General features: G+C 40.7%; 1 protein-coding gene across 1 annotated transcript in view; it reads left to right on the top strand.

Moving 5' to 3' along the window:
* SWAP70 (switching B cell complex subunit SWAP70) overlaps window positions 1-16803 on the top strand; it is a 35502-nt gene that overhangs the window by 8495 nt on the left and 10204 nt on the right. Inside the window, exons 3-6 of the mRNA XM_053946281.1 lie at window positions 4910-5083; window positions 12815-13042; window positions 15565-15711; window positions 15967-16075. Coding sequence (XP_053802256.1) covers window positions 4910-5083; window positions 12815-13042; window positions 15565-15711; window positions 15967-16075 — 658 coding nt within the window. The remainder of the gene's footprint in view (window positions 1-4909; window positions 5084-12814; window positions 13043-15564; window positions 15712-15966; window positions 16076-16803) is intronic.

The raw sequence follows: 16803 nt of genomic DNA, 5'->3' as shown, positions 1-16803 counted from the left end.
CTTGTGGTAACTGGTGCCTGCAGGAGGCTGCTGCTGGTGTGAAAATGCTGGTTGGGAGTGTGTCTGTGGGGTCCTCATGGGGTTCTACTCTGGAGAGTCTGTGCCTAAAAATAGAAGGGTGTGCTGTTCTCTACCTCTTCTCTCCTTGGTTTCTATTTCCTGTTACATCTGGCCCTTGCCTAAGCTGTGTTCATGCTGAACTGTGCTTGTATTAATAAAGCGTAGGCACACAGTTTGTGGGAATTGGGAGTGGGGCTGGGGCCCAGCCTCATCCCCAGTGGGCACAGCTGTGAGCAGCACTGACAGCAATGAGCCATGGAGTGCCCAGGGGCACTGAGCAACCACCAAAGGGAACAGGGGGCACACAGGTGCACTGCATGAGCAATGAGGGGTATTAAAAGGTTGGGCTGAAGGACAAGAAGGGCAGATGCTTGCAGCCTTATGATATTGTCTGGTGATACTCTGTGTATTGTGGCTGTCTCTGCTGTGACAATAAAGCACCTCAACCTGAATTTATCTGAAAGTGTCTGGGAGCCATAGGTTGTCCCACTTTATACTGCAGCTATAACAGAATATTGTCACAGATTCCTTTGCAAACAGAAAGGTAAAAATATCTTCACTACTTGTCACAAAGTACTTTAATAAGTAGATCCCTTCAGAGAGTTACAGTGGGTGACATTAGGGCGTGTTGTGAAGTTCTGTCTTGCAAGTTCTTTCCTTTCATGTCTGAGTATTCTTCAGTCTTCTGTTGTGCCTTGTTTCAGGAGAAACTCTGGAAAGCCAGCAGGGCTGTCCCCTCCTCTCCCCTCCTCTCCTCTCCATCGTGTTCTAAAATAGGTGGTCACTGGTTTGGAAAGTTATGAAGCCCCAAACAATGATCTTCCTGCTTTTTTTCTGTCTTCTGTTCATGTACTGGGCTGAACAGCAAAAGCAGCTCACATGATGGCAGAAACATCAGCTTCAACACCACTGATTCCTTGTACACTTGAGGGCCAGCTCCAGAAACCCTCAAACTTTGATGTTGTGGCTGCAGAGATACAGAGCTGTTTGCTCTCTTTTGTTATGTGAAGAAGTCCTGAACTGACATACTGCCCAGAAGTCCAATGCAGCAATTGCAGATGATGCAAACTCCTCAGCCCCATTTGCTGATTTCTGCTCCTTCCTTTAATAGTGGTGGAAAATGTGATACATATAATGCAGCCTGGCAGCTTATATCTAGCAAAGACTTACCAGCTTTTCTGCCTCTCTAGTCTGTGTTTCTCTTATACCTAAAGAGTATGAGAGACACTCCAAGAGTGTCCTGTTTGATGGTGTGAGAGTTGTTAGCCTTTAATACACGTAAAGGTGCCTCATTATTGTCTTGGTTGTTTGATGCTGAAGAATCCTGCTTTGTCCCTAAGAAGTTGTGATAGCCTTTCTGCTTCATCTTGGCTGTCTGAGATCTTGTGGAGACCAAGCAGTCTTTTTTCCCAAATTCTGGGAAAAAAGAAAAGGCCTTAATTTCTTTTGACCAAAGGATTACAGTGGGAGAGGCTGAACCACTGTGGGTTAATACTCTTTGTAGACAGTAGCAAGCCATTAAGTAAAGAAAACCCAAAAGAGATATGTATGGCTTTTTCAAATATAAAAATGCTTTATTGTTAAAGGACGTTTCTAGGTAGTATAGTTATGGAAATGAAGAGCAAAATTGCATTTAAGTAACATTTTTATCTGAAAATGACAGACCTGGCTATGTAAGTAAGTAGGTGTGAAAGGAAAGAGCATGACTGTGTATAATTTCTTGTTTTGTTTTATTCATATACTGCTCTGGCTTCCAGTGATTGCCTGATCTATCCATATCATCAGTTAATCTTAAAAGATGAAAGTGTTAAGGAACAGGATTAAATTATCTGTAACTTCATGTTATTTGAACTTGACTAAATGCTTGTAAACAAGAAAATCAGTTGTTTGGACAGAAGGCTGTCTTTTTGGACAGGAAAAATCTTGTCTGTGACTTCTCTTCTTTTAGAGATGAGTTTACATCAGTGCCAAAAGACAACATGCAGTGGGATGAAGTCACTGATTCATTGCGTGTCTCCTTTGTTTAAAACAAACAAACAAACAAAAAAGCAAACAAGAAACTCCTTCTTTATTTTTCTAAGGCCTAATCTGTTATTTTAGATGGGGTGATTGTAGAAAAATTGCTGTTAGTATAGTCAAGTAAGCAAAACTACTAAAGAAGGAGTGATGCTTTATACCCCAGACACACAGGAAGTTCTCAATTTCCAGTCATGCATTTTACAGCAGATTAATTGATTCAAGCAAGAGCCACTGGCTCAAGAAAGGATTTTTAATCTTAAGATAATTTGATTTAAGACATTCATAGATATTTTATGAATGAGTTCTTAAATTTCTTTTAAAATAGTTGTATAACTGTGACTTAGAATTTTATTGAGAGGACTTTGTAACCTTTGGAAATAACTTATGTTGTACTCTTAAATGCAGTTGTAACATTTTAGTTTTTGGTGCTGACTTACCCTGCAATAAAGCTTCCTTATATAGAACCAAGGAATCATCAAGAAAGGGACAATTGTGAAGAAAGACAAGGTAGTTATGTAGGTACATTTGCTACAACTAATTTCCTTTATTCACATAGGTAATTTCAGTAAATGATTTGAGTAATTAGTATTGTCTGATTGATGATTTCCAGTGTTACTCAGCAGATAGATGTATCTAGAATTTTCTTGCATATGAAACAAAACCTATCTTGCTCTGTAAATGTCTCTTTCAGGAGGGAGCTGTGATTTGCCAATATAGTGTCCTCATAATTTGTTTTACTTGGTTCCTTAACCATATTTTAGCATGTTCTATTATTTGCAATGTATATCTTTAAATACCAATTGGAAATGTTTCCCTTTCAATGATGGCAGTGGTAGTATTTTACATTCAGAGCAGAGAAGAGTCCTGGTGAGGGGAGACAAAGAAGGACATTGTTCAAACCTCAGGTTATCCCATCTTCCAGGCAACTCCATGAATGCAAGTTACACTACCAATGCTTGTTATGTTTTTGGAACTGTAATTTTGGGGAGCCAGGGCTTGTGTGCTGATGTAATTACTGTCTTGAATAATTCCTAAACAGTGTCTCTGTTCTGGATGACACATGGGCCCCACAAAGTCCATTTCAGAACCAAATCTGGATTCTGAAAAAAGGGCTTACATATCTAAAGTGGGATTGCTGGCACTGTGAGACCTCTTCCCCTGTGGCAAAATGGTTCTGAAACCTCGTGCTCAACTGGTGCACGGTCCTGGTGGCAGGGACGTGCTGCAGGTGACCTGGGCTTCGACAGGAGTGTCTGAGGTGCTGCAGTCCTGCTTCGCTGTGGTAGCAGAACCCGTGCACCACCAGCACATTTCCAAGGTGGAGCTGCTCACTGTCAGGGTGGGAAAAGCACTTTTAGAAAAGAAGTCCTGGTTCATTGGGCAGGGTGGAGAGGACACAGAAAAAGCACGGGCAAGAGTAGTCAAGGAGGGAAGTGCTGGCCAGTAGAATGGAGAAGAAGGAATCCTGACCTCTAGCCCTTCGTCCAGAGGGTGTTTGTCCTTTTAGCTGGTGTTTCATTAGAGATCTGTGTTTCTTGTGCAAACGAGACAGATGCTGAACTTGTGGCTGGAGCAGCTCTGGCTCCTACAGCTGCCACCTCATTCAAAGGGCAGCCTCTTGCATCTCCACTCACGTCGATGGCCTCTGCAAGAATGCAAAATCAATGGTTTTTGTTCACAGTCTCACTCTCTATGCTTGGAGACTGCTCTTGTCATCAGGTTCTTTACTTCTTTCTTTTTTTATCTTTTTCCCCCTCTTTTTCCCCCCCACCCACATCAATTCATTGACTTCCCATGTCTGTCACTGAGTGAGCCAGTGTGGCGTGGTCACTATATTTGACTGCTTACCAGACTGGGTAGGAAATCAGACAGTTTGCATTGGTGTTCTTCAAGTACCCGAAATCTGTGGTTTGGCTTATCATTAAAAAAATCACTGACCATTACTGGTCTCACTACCAGAAGAGGTACAAGAACCAGTTTCTTAGATGTGTTTTCCAAAATCTCAAAGGGGCTTCCATTACAGTGCCAAACATGCCTTAATCAGTAACACATTGGTAAAGAAATAGCATTGCTAAGTTATGGGGAGATAATAAATAGGTTTAATGTGTAACTTAAATGAGGGTTTAAAAACAAAACAGTAAATTAGAGGTCTTGCCTATATAAATAATTCACAGATCTGTAGATGCAGCTGCTAGATATGATAAAGGATAATGAAAACGAGGAATTTTTGTATCAAAAATGAGGTGAAGGTTTGCAAGCCTGAGAAAAAGCAAAGGTTTTAAGTGGATTAGCATTTGAGGAAAAAAAATTACTCCATGTTTATGAATACTCTGCAATAATTAGTTTTGAGTAATGTGAAGTAAAAAACATACTAAAGGTCCTTCTCAATTGTTGCTCCAGTATTGCTTTTAGCATATCCACATGTGGATTTGGCTATGCTGGTTTCCAAATTTGCTATATAAAATCTCAGTAAGTCAGTACAGTAGGAGGGCAGCTGGAACTAAGTTGTGGAGATGGTTTGGAAGCTGATGTGCTAGAGGAAACACAGAGTGCACTGTAGCCTCCTTTCCATGGAGTCAGAGTGTAATTAACTCAACCAGAAATTGGAGGTTGGATGTCAGTTTTGCTATGAGGAATTCCTTATTTTACCCCATGCAGGAAGTCAGACTAGGTTGTTACAGTGCTCTTTTTGGGCCTTGGTGTTTCGTGCAAACTACAATTTTCTTGCTGCTTTTTGTATGATGAAACCTGATAAAAGTCTGTCTTATCTGCTATTCTGTGCCATTTGTACATACCAATTTCTTTGTTGTTCTTCAATTTCTTTCTTTAGGTTCAAGGGAACTTTGACAAAGTTGAATTCAACAGAATGTGCTGGACTCTCTGTGCTAAAAAGAACCTCTCTAAAAGTCCTTTGCTGATTAGCGATGAAGATGCATTTAAAGTGTGGGTTATTTTTAACTTCTTGTCAGAGGACAAATACCCTTTAATCATTGTACCTGAGGAGGTAAGAAACAAAAACTTAAACTTTCTAACACCAATTTGCCTAGTGTCCCAGTTCAACTGTGTTAAGTGTGGTACTCTCTAGAGATTTAAGAGGAAATATTGTTTAATTTAAAATTTTTATTCCCCTCTTTTCGTATTGTAAGGCCTCAGATGCATTTCTCTGTCTTCCAGGGTGGATATATGGGGATTTCCACAGCATACTTGAGATATTGATAGCTCTGTGTGTCTGTCATTTAAACAGCCTGACTAAACAGGATAAACAGGACATGCATGGATGTGATCTTTAATCACTGCACTTGCTTATAGGTGGTTACAATTTTACAAGGTCCATGTGCGTCTAAAAAAAAAATGCCCTCATCTGTTCTGTGTTACTGGGACTTGCAAGATGAGTCTTCAGTCTCATGTCACCCTCCTGATGGAGAGGACAATACAAAATTCTCTGATGGTGTCTGTTTTTGATAAAACCAGCCAGCCCCTGAACACTCTTGCTTGAAATGTCTGAAGGAATAATACCAGAGAGGTCTCTTTATACATTCAGTTCATGAACAAGTATTGACAGCACTCAAATAGGTATTTTTACCCTAAAGCAACTTTTTGGTATCTCCATTATTCTCCCCTTTGGGATGGGTGGGGAGAGAAGCAGAAAGATCAGAACTGTTGGCATAAATAATCCCTTGCAAAACTGTGTACACAAATCCCATTGGTTTGCAGTTCAGTACTGGAGAATGGAATAATAAATATTTGCAAGTTGTTGAACAGCCAGGGATCAAAACAGTCAGATTAAAATGCCACTAACAACATTACTGTTGGACTCCAAGGTGTTGTGCCAAACCCTCATGAACAGATAGCTCTCCTATCAAAATAAACTGTTCAGTTTTGCTTTCTCACTTTTAGCAGGAAACTTTCACTCTGCACTTTTCTGGTTTTGCCAGACTGGCCCATGCCAGGGCCCTACCTGGCACGCTGTATTCCCATGAGAAATGAGACAGTCTTCTTGCTTCCTTTCCCATTTGTTTCTTTTGGTTCTGGGAAACAGGGATCACGGTTATAAAAGCTAAGACAGCTCCTTTCTTAGTGGTGCTATGTTTGGCTTGGTAGGTCAGAACCGCTAATAGATGCCAAAACTGGGACTCAAATCCACATCTCTGGTTTGCCAGTGTGTTCCCTGCTGTGCAGCCTGGCTTACAGACAGCTCCTGAAATGCTGGCATGGTTAAATGCTTCAGCCCTGCCAGCTCTGGGGTGTTGCTCCCCACTCCTTCTCCACCAAGGAAGCCCCAGATTGGCGCTGCCTTCTGTGGCTGCTGCCAGGTAATGGGAACATGTCTGTGTGTTGGCAGATGTGCTGCAGAGTCAGCACTGAGCTGAGAATTTCCTGATTTCCACATTTTGTATGTGCTGTTGTTTGCTTTCCTTCCCCTCCTAATGTCCAGGTTAACCTGTATTGCTCTTCTACTTGGATTATTTAAAAAATTCTGATTGTGGATCTGTGTCTGCACCTCCTTGATTACAGCAAGATTCAAATTGTTCAATTGGTTTAAAGAAAGCTTACAGAGCCTGACTGACAAAGAAAGGCTGCTCTGTTCTTATCATATACAATGCCTGTATTCACTCCACCTTCACTCAGACCACACAGGTAATGTAATCAGCCACTGGAGGAATGCTGTCTGTTGAACACACTCCTTTCTGCTTTGCACTGGTCTTGCATCAGGTTCTCTGTACTTCTGGAAAATTTCACATTTACTCATCTACTCTCTGCACAGAATTCCCAAAGTAAAAATGCTAAGTCTCAGTTTCAGCCAGTTTTGCTTTCTCTCAGATGTTTTGTATCTGCCTTTTTGACAAAATGGCTTGCAGGTCATGTATACAGTGAGAGGATTGTGACAGAGTGAAGGAGAGGAGAAGGGGGGTGGAAGCACTGCTGTTTGTGCTGTTGATGTTTTGCTGAGAGCAGTGAAAACCTCTCATGTGTGACTACAGCTTCCCACCCAGGGAGCAGGCTCTCCTGCCCTGCCCGACTGCTGCTCTTATCCTTGGCTGAGAATATTGCACCACACCATCTACTGCAGTTCTGGCTCAGAGATCCAGCTGTTTGTGTGGGATCCAGTTGTTTCCCCTCCTCCCTCCATTCCACTTGTTGGCTTTTGTTTTGGGTGGTTTATTTATTTTTTTTCTTTCTTTTTTTTTTTCTTTTTTTTTTTTTTTTTTTCTTTTTTTTTGTTTCTTTTCCACTTTGTAAGTAACTGAGAAACTTGCCACATGCTTTCAGTTTGGAAGGATGATCCCTTGAAGATTTTTGCATCCTATCTTGAAAATTACAAGAATTCTTTGGTCTCCATGGAGTGTATTAACACAACTTCATGTGGCTGTAAGGATGCCTTTTCTTCCTCCTTGGAGCAGCTGCTCTTTGAGACATGCTTGGGAGTCTGAATTTCCTCCTTTTTTTTTTTTTTTCTTTTTTCTTTTTGTTATTTTTAAAATGAGATAAGTGGTTTCTGCAGTCATTTAATAGATTTCATATCTCATATCTGGAAAAGCCTCCTGCTTGAGTGCAGTTTCACCTTATTTGCACTGTGCTGACTAAATATTGAAGCTGCTGTCTTTCCTTCTTGCCCATGTCACGTACTTTTGCACTGGTGCTGCTGTGCTGGGCCTTTCCTTTTGGACAGCTGAATGTGGTAGGGCTGTTACCCCCAGCTACAAAGTGTAAGTCTTGATTCCCTACCCAAGGATTGAATGGGCACAAATGCAGCTCCTCCAGAGAAGGGAAAAGAGGCTACTTTGGAAAGGATTCAGAGATGCAGGCTGAGAAGAGCTTGAGAAAGAGCAAAGTGAGGAAAGGAGTTACCAGGAGAGAATCTGAAAGCAGTGGAGGGGTGATGCAAGGGCCAGAAGTTGCTTGTTTAGCAGAGGCCAGGCTGAAAGCCAGAGGCAGTGACTGGCCTGTGCTCCTCACCTGCCCTGGAAACAGGGATGTCAGCCCTGCACTTGAGGGAGTTAAGGTTTGTAAAATCCAGGCTGGGGAAGGGATTGGGTTGAGGTTGTGACTTCAAACTTGAAAGGATCCCTCTGTGTTATGGGGAGACAGACACAGAGACAGGTGGCTACAGGGAGCACTGGGCACAGCTGGGAATGGCCTTGCTCTCCAGTGTTCCCTCTGCTGCCTACTGCTGGGCAGCTGAGAGCACTTGGAAGAGCTGGGAAGAAACAGAGATCCGTGAATGCCTCTTTTGCAAAGGTGCTCATGTGTCAAGGCAGAAAGCAGGGACTGGCTGGGAGCTCCTTCCCCTCCCCACAGCCAGATTTTCCATTAGATCATCTGAGATGCAGGCATCCAAGTGTATGTTTCCTTCAGCTCTTGCAGGCATTACCTCTTCCATGAGAAGGATGAAATGAAGGAAAAAAGGTAGAAAGAACTGAATCCATAAGAGGAGAAATATTTCTGTTTTGTCATGAGCTTTCCTTACAAGTCACCTCTTAGTTGTTACAGACTCATTTGTGTGTCTTTGTATTTTTTAACCAGACATTTTCTGTTTTATAACAAGGTTTTCAAGCACTTCTCCTTTTTTATTTCTGGACATGTGACTGCAGCCTTGGGAATGCTTTGTTGCCTGAGAGCTGTGGTGTGTGGTTAGTTGTGTTCCTGGACCATTCTTCATGGTGAAACTCAGAGATACACACACTGCAGGCTGCATACTCAGTGTGGTAATCCTATCTTCACAGTTTGTTTCAAATAAACCAAACATATTTGCTGCTTTTGGCTTCATGAGGAAAGATTTGTGCAGTCATTTTTCACTTGTCCTCTAGTCTTCAAATTTATTAATAGATGGCATTTCTAATCCTCGTAAGAGGACTAAGCCTTGTGTGGCTTTTTGTGCATGTCAAAATGAGGTGACATTTTCTTAGCCTGGGGAGGTGAGAATCTGATCCAGTGGTGATTCTTCTGGAGTGTTTTTTATGACATGTTTGCTTCCTTGTCATGCATTCTAGTACCAGAAACTGAAACAGTGAATGAAATACTGGGAATTGACCCTTGGCCCTTCAGAAATGACATAAAAACTGATATAAAGAGAAAGAAAGCTGCTTGTGTGGGGTTTAAATTGACCCATGATCTCTAAAAGTTGATGACAGTGGCTAGGAAGATTTTTAGTCACTTGCATCAGTCACTTGGTCAGGAAGACTTGCATCAGTTCTTCCCATTTCACTGCCTTCTTCCTTGGTTGCTGCATTAAATAGTTTTCAGGTCACACAGCAGGTTGTTTCTTGAGTTGACCTTTACTATGCTTCACTTAACACTGATTTAATTTTGAAAAAAAAAGGAACAAGATAGTGGCTTACACTGGGTAACAAACATGGTTTTGCTGGTGGAAAGGATGAAACAAATATTTGACTTAAATGTAAGTGATGTTCTGATGGAGAAAAGGAGTTGATGACTGTGAGAGGGGATATGACTGCTTTCATGGCTGTGGCCCAGTAACATACACTCCTACAGAATTTTGTACAGTGTGAGTAGACTTTTGACATCTGCTTTTTTAATGTCACAAACCTTATTTGAATAGTGTGATCCAGAATAGCCTTGTCTGCTGTGCTCTGCTGGGCATGAAGGCCTCCTTGGCATTATTTTTCTCATTCTAAGAGACCCACTCATATATCAGAAATATTTGTGGGAAATCTATGATGCTTCATTCCCCATGGAAGCAGGAGTACCTGGAAAAGGAAAAAAAAATAGACAAGAAAAAGAAAGAAAAGAAAGTCCCCTCTGAAAGAAACTCCCAAACAGACTCATGTTACAGCTCTGCTCTTTGTTATTATTTTTGATTTCTCTAGGCAAAATTCTGGCTGAAAAGTTTGAGATGGAAGCTGGTTTTGGTAGTGTGGAGCCACTGGGTCCCTACTGGTGTATGCATGGGTCCCTCCCTGGTATTTTTGCACCTGTGTTTTGCATAGTTTTGACCTGAAAGCAAGGTCCTGTCAGAATAGCAGCAAACGTCGCTTCACTTTTGCTTTTTAGCCACAAGAGTCGTTTATATTTGAGACAGGAGACTTTGTCAGTTATTTGCTAGGTTGACATGTCTGTGTGGAGGAGGGGAAATGTCATTTGCTCTCAGAGGTTCCTCATTTGAGCACCTAATGAGTGGTTGCTATTTGCTTTCACACTTATTTCTTTGTATTTACCTCATACTTCCATCTTCATACTGTGCAAAAGTCACTGTTGCTGTTGAGCAGATAGGTCAGATAAACTTTTTCTGGCAACTTTGGTTAGCCATGTACGTGACTGAATTCAAGATAAACCTTTAATTTTTTGTTTCTTAATTTTAGAAATTGAATTGTAACATGCACAGGTCATTTTTCAGTTAAGAAGAGTGAATGTAGTTTAAAATAATGAATATTTTATATACTTTAAGGAGGTTGTAGGGTATTTGTAGTCATGTAAGTGACTTGTAGATAGGGGTTGACAGACTTAAATGGTTAAATCTAATCTATGAACCAAAATAAGATAAAATGTGTACAAATAACACTAAAGACAACAATATTTTTACTTATTTTTAGTGTATGGTATGATAACATGTACTAGCCAAGAGTTTTGAATTGCATAATTTCCAGAGCATTAGTTTGATCCACATTTTATTTATATGGCTTGAGCAAAAATGGGAAAAAATTAATTCAGGTATGCTCTTTGTGTGTGTGTGTGTGTTCCATTGTCTGCAAGTAGGACCAGGTACTTTTAGATAATTAACCAAAGGAATTTGAGAGCTTGATGCCTTAAGTTGCCATGCCTCAAGCAGTGTAAGAAGTTGTGAAATTCTGGAACAATGCATTTTAAAGTTACGAGTTCATATTTTAAATTTTTTTTTCAAAATTATTATTACTTTGTAGCATTTTGGCAGGTATATTATCTACCTAATTAAGTCTGAGCTATTTTAGCTCTCCTTCCAGTTAAAGTCCAGGATCACAGTTCAGAACTGATGCTACTCAAAGGGAACAGGCAGAGTGGCAGAACATGTTTTGAACACGGGTAAAAAAATCAAGGTTAGGAGGTTTGATTTGAAACAGCTTTTCAGTGCTCCTGTTCTTGCACTCTGTGAAGATTTTTTTTGGGGTGTTTTTGGTTTTTTTTTTTTCTATAAAACATGTCTGGAGTAGGAAGTAAGCTGCTTCCTGCCCTTAACTGAATACTGAGGATTTATGATAGTGAGTGCTTGAAAGCCTTGAATTGTCTTTTTAACTTAAGGATTTTGGAAAGTGAAAATCAGCAAAGCTTATTTTAAAGACTGTGAATTTGAATGCCACTTCTGCAGAGGCCTCTGTCAGACCATATCTTTGCTAGTAAGAACTGCACGAGGAGCTAAAACTTACTGAAGTGTCTTATTTGGTAAAGCTGACATGAAAAACAACGCTGTCTACAATTTCTGGAGGCATATTCTGTGCCTGGCTGGGCTGTCTTCTCCTAAGAAAGACTTGAGTAGGATGTGACAGGCACAACTTGGAGGTGTGTGCACTTCCAGCTCATTCAGTGGAGCAGGAGCTTTCCTCCTGGTGCTGCAGCAGCTTTGCAGCTTCTCCTTTTTGCTGCAGCATTACCCACATGGCCCTGGAGTAGGGGCTGTGACCCCAAGAGTCACTGAGCTGAAACAGTGGGAAAAGCACATCCATCTGCAGGGTGAATTTGGGATTTACTCTTCTGCTGCACACTTGTGTTTCCTGACCATAGACATGGGGGAAAGGAAGAGATTTGGCTGTGCCCCTTGTAGGAGAGAGAAACAGCAGCCACAATATATTGAGGCTTGGGAGTCCTTGTGGTGAAATGTGTGAGGGACAAAAACGCTTCTTAATTTCTTTGTACTCCCAAATCTCTTGCACAGAGACTCAAAAGCCTATTAGACCAGCTCAAAGATGACTCTGAGCTGTAGCAGAAAGGCCCTCACCAATTGTTTTGTTTAGAGAGTCATTAAAAGCATTTTGCATGTGCTCAAAGCTGTAGATGGGTTTACTTTAAAATACTGCAAATGAACATTGATGAGTTTAAAACCAACATAAAAAACTAAAGAGCCCCAGCCTTCTTTGCTTCTTTTTCATTCTTGTGTTTGTTTTGACTAGTGTTACTGGTGTTACTATCCTGTGTATGGTAATGCTTACAGAGTGATGAAAGACTAAAGGACAAGGAGAATTTATTTGGGAAACAAAAGCAGATGTGAAAGATTTGTTCTTATATTTCTTTTGATACAACTGTCAGGATTGTGTCCAGGGATGGAATGCTTGAGAGCTAGAGAAGAGGGGTCAGGTGTAGATCATACCTTGGTCATTTTTCATTTCACTTCTAGTCCAAACAGCTTTCTTTTCTTATTTTTTTGTTATTTGTTTGCTTTTTGCTTACAAAATACTTTCTGAAACTTCTTGCTTTCTCACGCTTCAGTCATCACAGTTTGGAAGCCATTGCAGGGAAGGTCCCATGTGTTCAGTAGGAATCTGAAATACTAAATGAGGCTGTCAGGTTCAATTCTTTGTTTTACTGTGAAGAGAGTAGCTGAGGGATGGGCTTGGCAGTGCAGAGTTCAGCTGAGTCAGGAGCTTAAAACTTTTGTTAATTAAACCACCTACGTTTAGGGGCCTACATGTGGACATAGGAAACTTGCTGTAATAGGAATCTCTGGAGAAGCTTCCTTTACAGCTCTGAAACACTTGATTCCCATGCCTGCTGCAACTGATGGATTTCTGCTTGTGTTTCTGCACAGATTGAATATTTACTTAAAAAAATCACGGAAGCAATGGGAGCAGGCTGGCAGCAGGAGCAGTTTGACCATTACAAGATTGCTCTCAACACCAGTCGAGAGGGTCTTTCTGCGTGGGAGCTGATTGACCTCATTGGAAGTGGGCAGTTCAGCAAAGGGATGGACAGGCAGACTGTGTCCATGGCCATCAATGAAGTCTTCAATGAGCTCATACTAGATGTACTCAAGCAGGTAAGAACCACAGAGAACAAATGTTTTAAAGTGGACTTGTTTATTGCTTTAATTAGCAAATGTTCAATTTGTGCTCAAATTTCTTTACCCTATTGAATGATGAGCAGGAGGAAATTAGGTAAATTATCTATAAGGGTTCTTTAATATGAGCTTCTTTTTAGGAAAGAAATTGTGCTGCTCTTCAGATTGTTGTAATTGCAGCAGTATTATGAATTAGTTGCTTCTTGGGAGAGCTTGCTTTTAGAAAGTGAAAGAAGTAGGCTCTGACTTGAAATTTGACCTTTTTTCCACTAGTACCAGCTGCTTGTTAGTTCACAGAATGGCTGCATCATGCTCTCAGTTCTGGTGACAGCTCTTCAGTCTTTGGAAATACTTTTCTGTAGTTTCAGTTGTGCTGTAGGAACTGCAGCTGTGCTGGGCACCACCTCTGCATTCAAACAAGGGGGTCTGGGGCAGGGTCTTGTGACTTCTCAAGTGCCCCACTTCAACAAAAGGTGTGGAAGAGCTCCAGAGGGCTGTCCCTCCTTGTTCTGCTTAGCAGGACACGTGACTGACAACTTATTTACCTGCACTCAGACTCCAGAAGTCATGCTGGCCTTTGTATTCTTAGCAAACTTCTTTCTTCAGATTTCCAGTGACTGGATTATCAGTTCAGGAATGCCTTTAAAAAACTGCTTTTCTTGGAGTTGGAAGTACCAGAGGGACCTGAGGGGTCATAGCAGGGTTTACCTAGAGAGCTCTTTAAAATTGAATTTTACCTGACAAAAGAATTTTTTTCATCTTTGATTTCTTGGTGAGGAGAGAAACAAATGGTTCTTGGCAGGCTTTCCTAAGCTGTTCTGAAGAAACCATCAGAAGGTCTTGGCACAGGAAATTCTTTCAGAATACCCACAGAACAATGCAAAAGTCTATTTTTGTTAACTGCTGGTTGCCTGTTGGAGGTGAGGGCTGGGGACACACACACATGAAGTCAGTTGAGGGCAAAATGAAGTCATTCTGATGTTTGGTACCATGAAAATAAATTAACCAGTGTCAGTTCAGTCCTACTTAAAACTTGTGAGGAAACTGGATTTATTTTCAGTTTTGATACTGCATTGTGTGTCTTCCCCCACGCCTTCTTTTTTTTTTTTTTTTTTTTTTTTGGTTTTGTTTTGTGTCTCCTTTCTTTCCTCTCCTGGTGCCTGGGCTTCTTTCTCAAGGATGTCTGAGTGCCTTTGAATGGTTCCTTGACACTTAAAAATAGTTTGTGTCAAGATTTGGCCCTGTGCCTCCTGGGCAGTTTGGGCAGTTTTTGGCCTGGTGAAGGGCAGAGTTCTGTGTGATTTCAGTATCCTGATACCTTGTTGGTTCACAGAATGGTCCTGTTTATTGCAGTAATCACATAATTGCTTTGAGGTATTAATTAATGACACATGGTCTCATAACCAAGCATTGTGCTACCCTTTTTATTGAACACATCCTGGATCTCTAAGGCTTACAGAGGGTAGCAGCAATAGTTAAATTTGTGACATTTAGTGTTCTGAAAGATGTGTCCTCTGTGTGATGATTGATGTGAAAAAGCTCCTGCTTTTCAAGAGCTCTTAGTGGTTTCTTGGAAGGTGAGGAACAGCTGATACTGAAATAATAGGTAAAGATGTTGCAGAAATTTGAGGGGAAAGTATTAGTCTGACTTGGCTTTGAAAGCAAATTTGGTAAGTCAGGAAGGAAAAAAAAAAAAGAAACCCTGGCTATGACTTAGACTGTGCAAAGCATGAAAGATTGAAGCTGCAGGAGTCCTTCACATGGCCTTGCAAGCACCCAGAGCTCAGACCCAAGTATGGGGGCGGCAAGCAAGCTGTGCATTCCTGGTTTGGAACAAGGGAGTGGGATGGCACCTGGGAATAGGCACGGCCTTGGCTCCAGATGTGTTTCAGTGGCTAGAAAAGCTGAGCACAGATAAGCTAGATGTGTAGGGGGTGGCTCGGGTTTTTGTTTGGTTTCGTTTGTTTTTTAAACAAAAAAGCTTCTTCAACTGTTCTGAATGTTTTCTTTCCCCTCAGACCTGTAGAGAAAGATATCTTTGGCTTAAATGTGCCTTATTTATTTATTTATTTATTTATTTATTTATTTAATACAAGCACATTTGCATGTATCAAAACCAGTTGTAGATGAAAGCCATTACAGAAAAATGTTCTGTGGTTTTCTTTCCAACTTCTTCATCCTCTTAAATCTGGAATACTCTGGATACAGAGTATACTTTCTATATGGCTTGTTCATAGCTTATATTGATGTTGGTGTTTCGGTTTCCTCTGTGATTTGACTTTTTTTGGAAGTTAAATGTCAGACAAAAGTATGTAAGTATTTGGGGAATATGATTACAGAAATGGAAGGTACAGCTGAAATACTGGCTAACTTTGAAAGTATTTGGGGCTATGAGGTAATTTTTCTGTGTGCTCTGTTTTGTCTTTACACCTTTACATAACCAAAAGACCAGATGGTTGAGCAGAGGCCAGGCATTTCAGCTGCTCTGTTGCTTTTAACAGGGCTACATGCTGAAAAAAGGTCACAAACGGAAAAATTGGATGGAACGATGGTTTGTGCTAAAACCCAATATTATTTCCTACTATGTAAGTGAAGATTTAAAGGACAAGAAGGGAGACATCATACTGGATGGCAACTGTTGTGTAGAGGTAAAACCACTCCAGAAACTATGTATGTCTCTAAAGATCAGAATTAATCCTTTTTTTGTGTGTGGGATTGACTCCTGGTATCTTTAACAGAGCTTTTTTTACTTCATATGATTCCAGTTCATAAACACCCTTTTAATAAAGGCTCTTAGTGCTGGTATTTGTATCTCCGTGGCACATAAGTGCATAAATGCTGTTTGACTTTATAACTTAGATTTCAGTGTTTGCAAAGCTAATCTTTATTGTTATCCATTCTAGGCCTTGCCTGACAAAGATGGAAAGAAATGCCTTTTTCTCATAAAATGTCTTGATAAAACCTTTGAGATCAGTGCCTCTGATAAAAAGAAGAAGCAGGAATGGATTCAAGGTGAGGTTTCAAAAATGCTAGTTATGTGAAAGTTAAGGTTACTGGAATTCTTACAGCAGTGCTTTGTGCAAATTTGAAATTCTTGGTCTTGTGATTTTTTGCTATCTCTGTTTTGGGCACATGGATCTTTAAGGGGTCTGAGATGCAGGAAGAACTAAGGATCCACATAAGGGAAATCAGTTTTTGTCATGTATGTGCCTCAATTCAGGCAGCCATAGCTAAAATGAAATGGTTATTATTGTTGATTTTTATATTGACTGTACTTCTAGGGATGGGGAAGGGAAGCAAAGTTGTAAATCACTGCTTTTGGGGAGAGAGGGAAAGCTTGTTCATTTTGGCACTGTAAAATAATGGCTTTGGTTGTACAGTTCTGCTTGAAGTAGTATGGTTTAGTGAGCTGAGGATAAAGCTGGGGATTAGGGCTTGCTTTTCGATTCCCACAGTAAAGGTATTCTTCCTGTGAGACCAGATACTGATGGGTACATCCATCTGCAGAGTGAGGTGGAATCCCTTGCAAAGCTGTTGTTGCCAATGCCATTGAAGAATGTGCAGCAATTAAATATTTGGAGCTGTGGGCTTTCATTTGCACTTCCTTCTTTACCTGCAGCATGTGTTCATTGCACCAAAGCATGATGAATGATTCAAAAGGAGACCTTTTTTTCATGGTTGTGGTATGTGAATAAGATACCAAAATCATCTGCCACTCCTCAGCTTTGCTGTCTTAAATA

The sequence above is a fragment of the Vidua chalybeata genome, chromosome 6 (genome assembly GCF_026979565.1).
Source record: "Vidua chalybeata isolate OUT-0048 chromosome 6, bVidCha1 merged haplotype, whole genome shotgun sequence".
NCBI lineage: Eukaryota > Metazoa > Chordata > Aves > Passeriformes > Viduidae > Vidua > Vidua chalybeata.
Note: the sequence above shows the minus strand (reverse complement) of the source record. Positions and strands in the feature narration are given on the sequence as shown.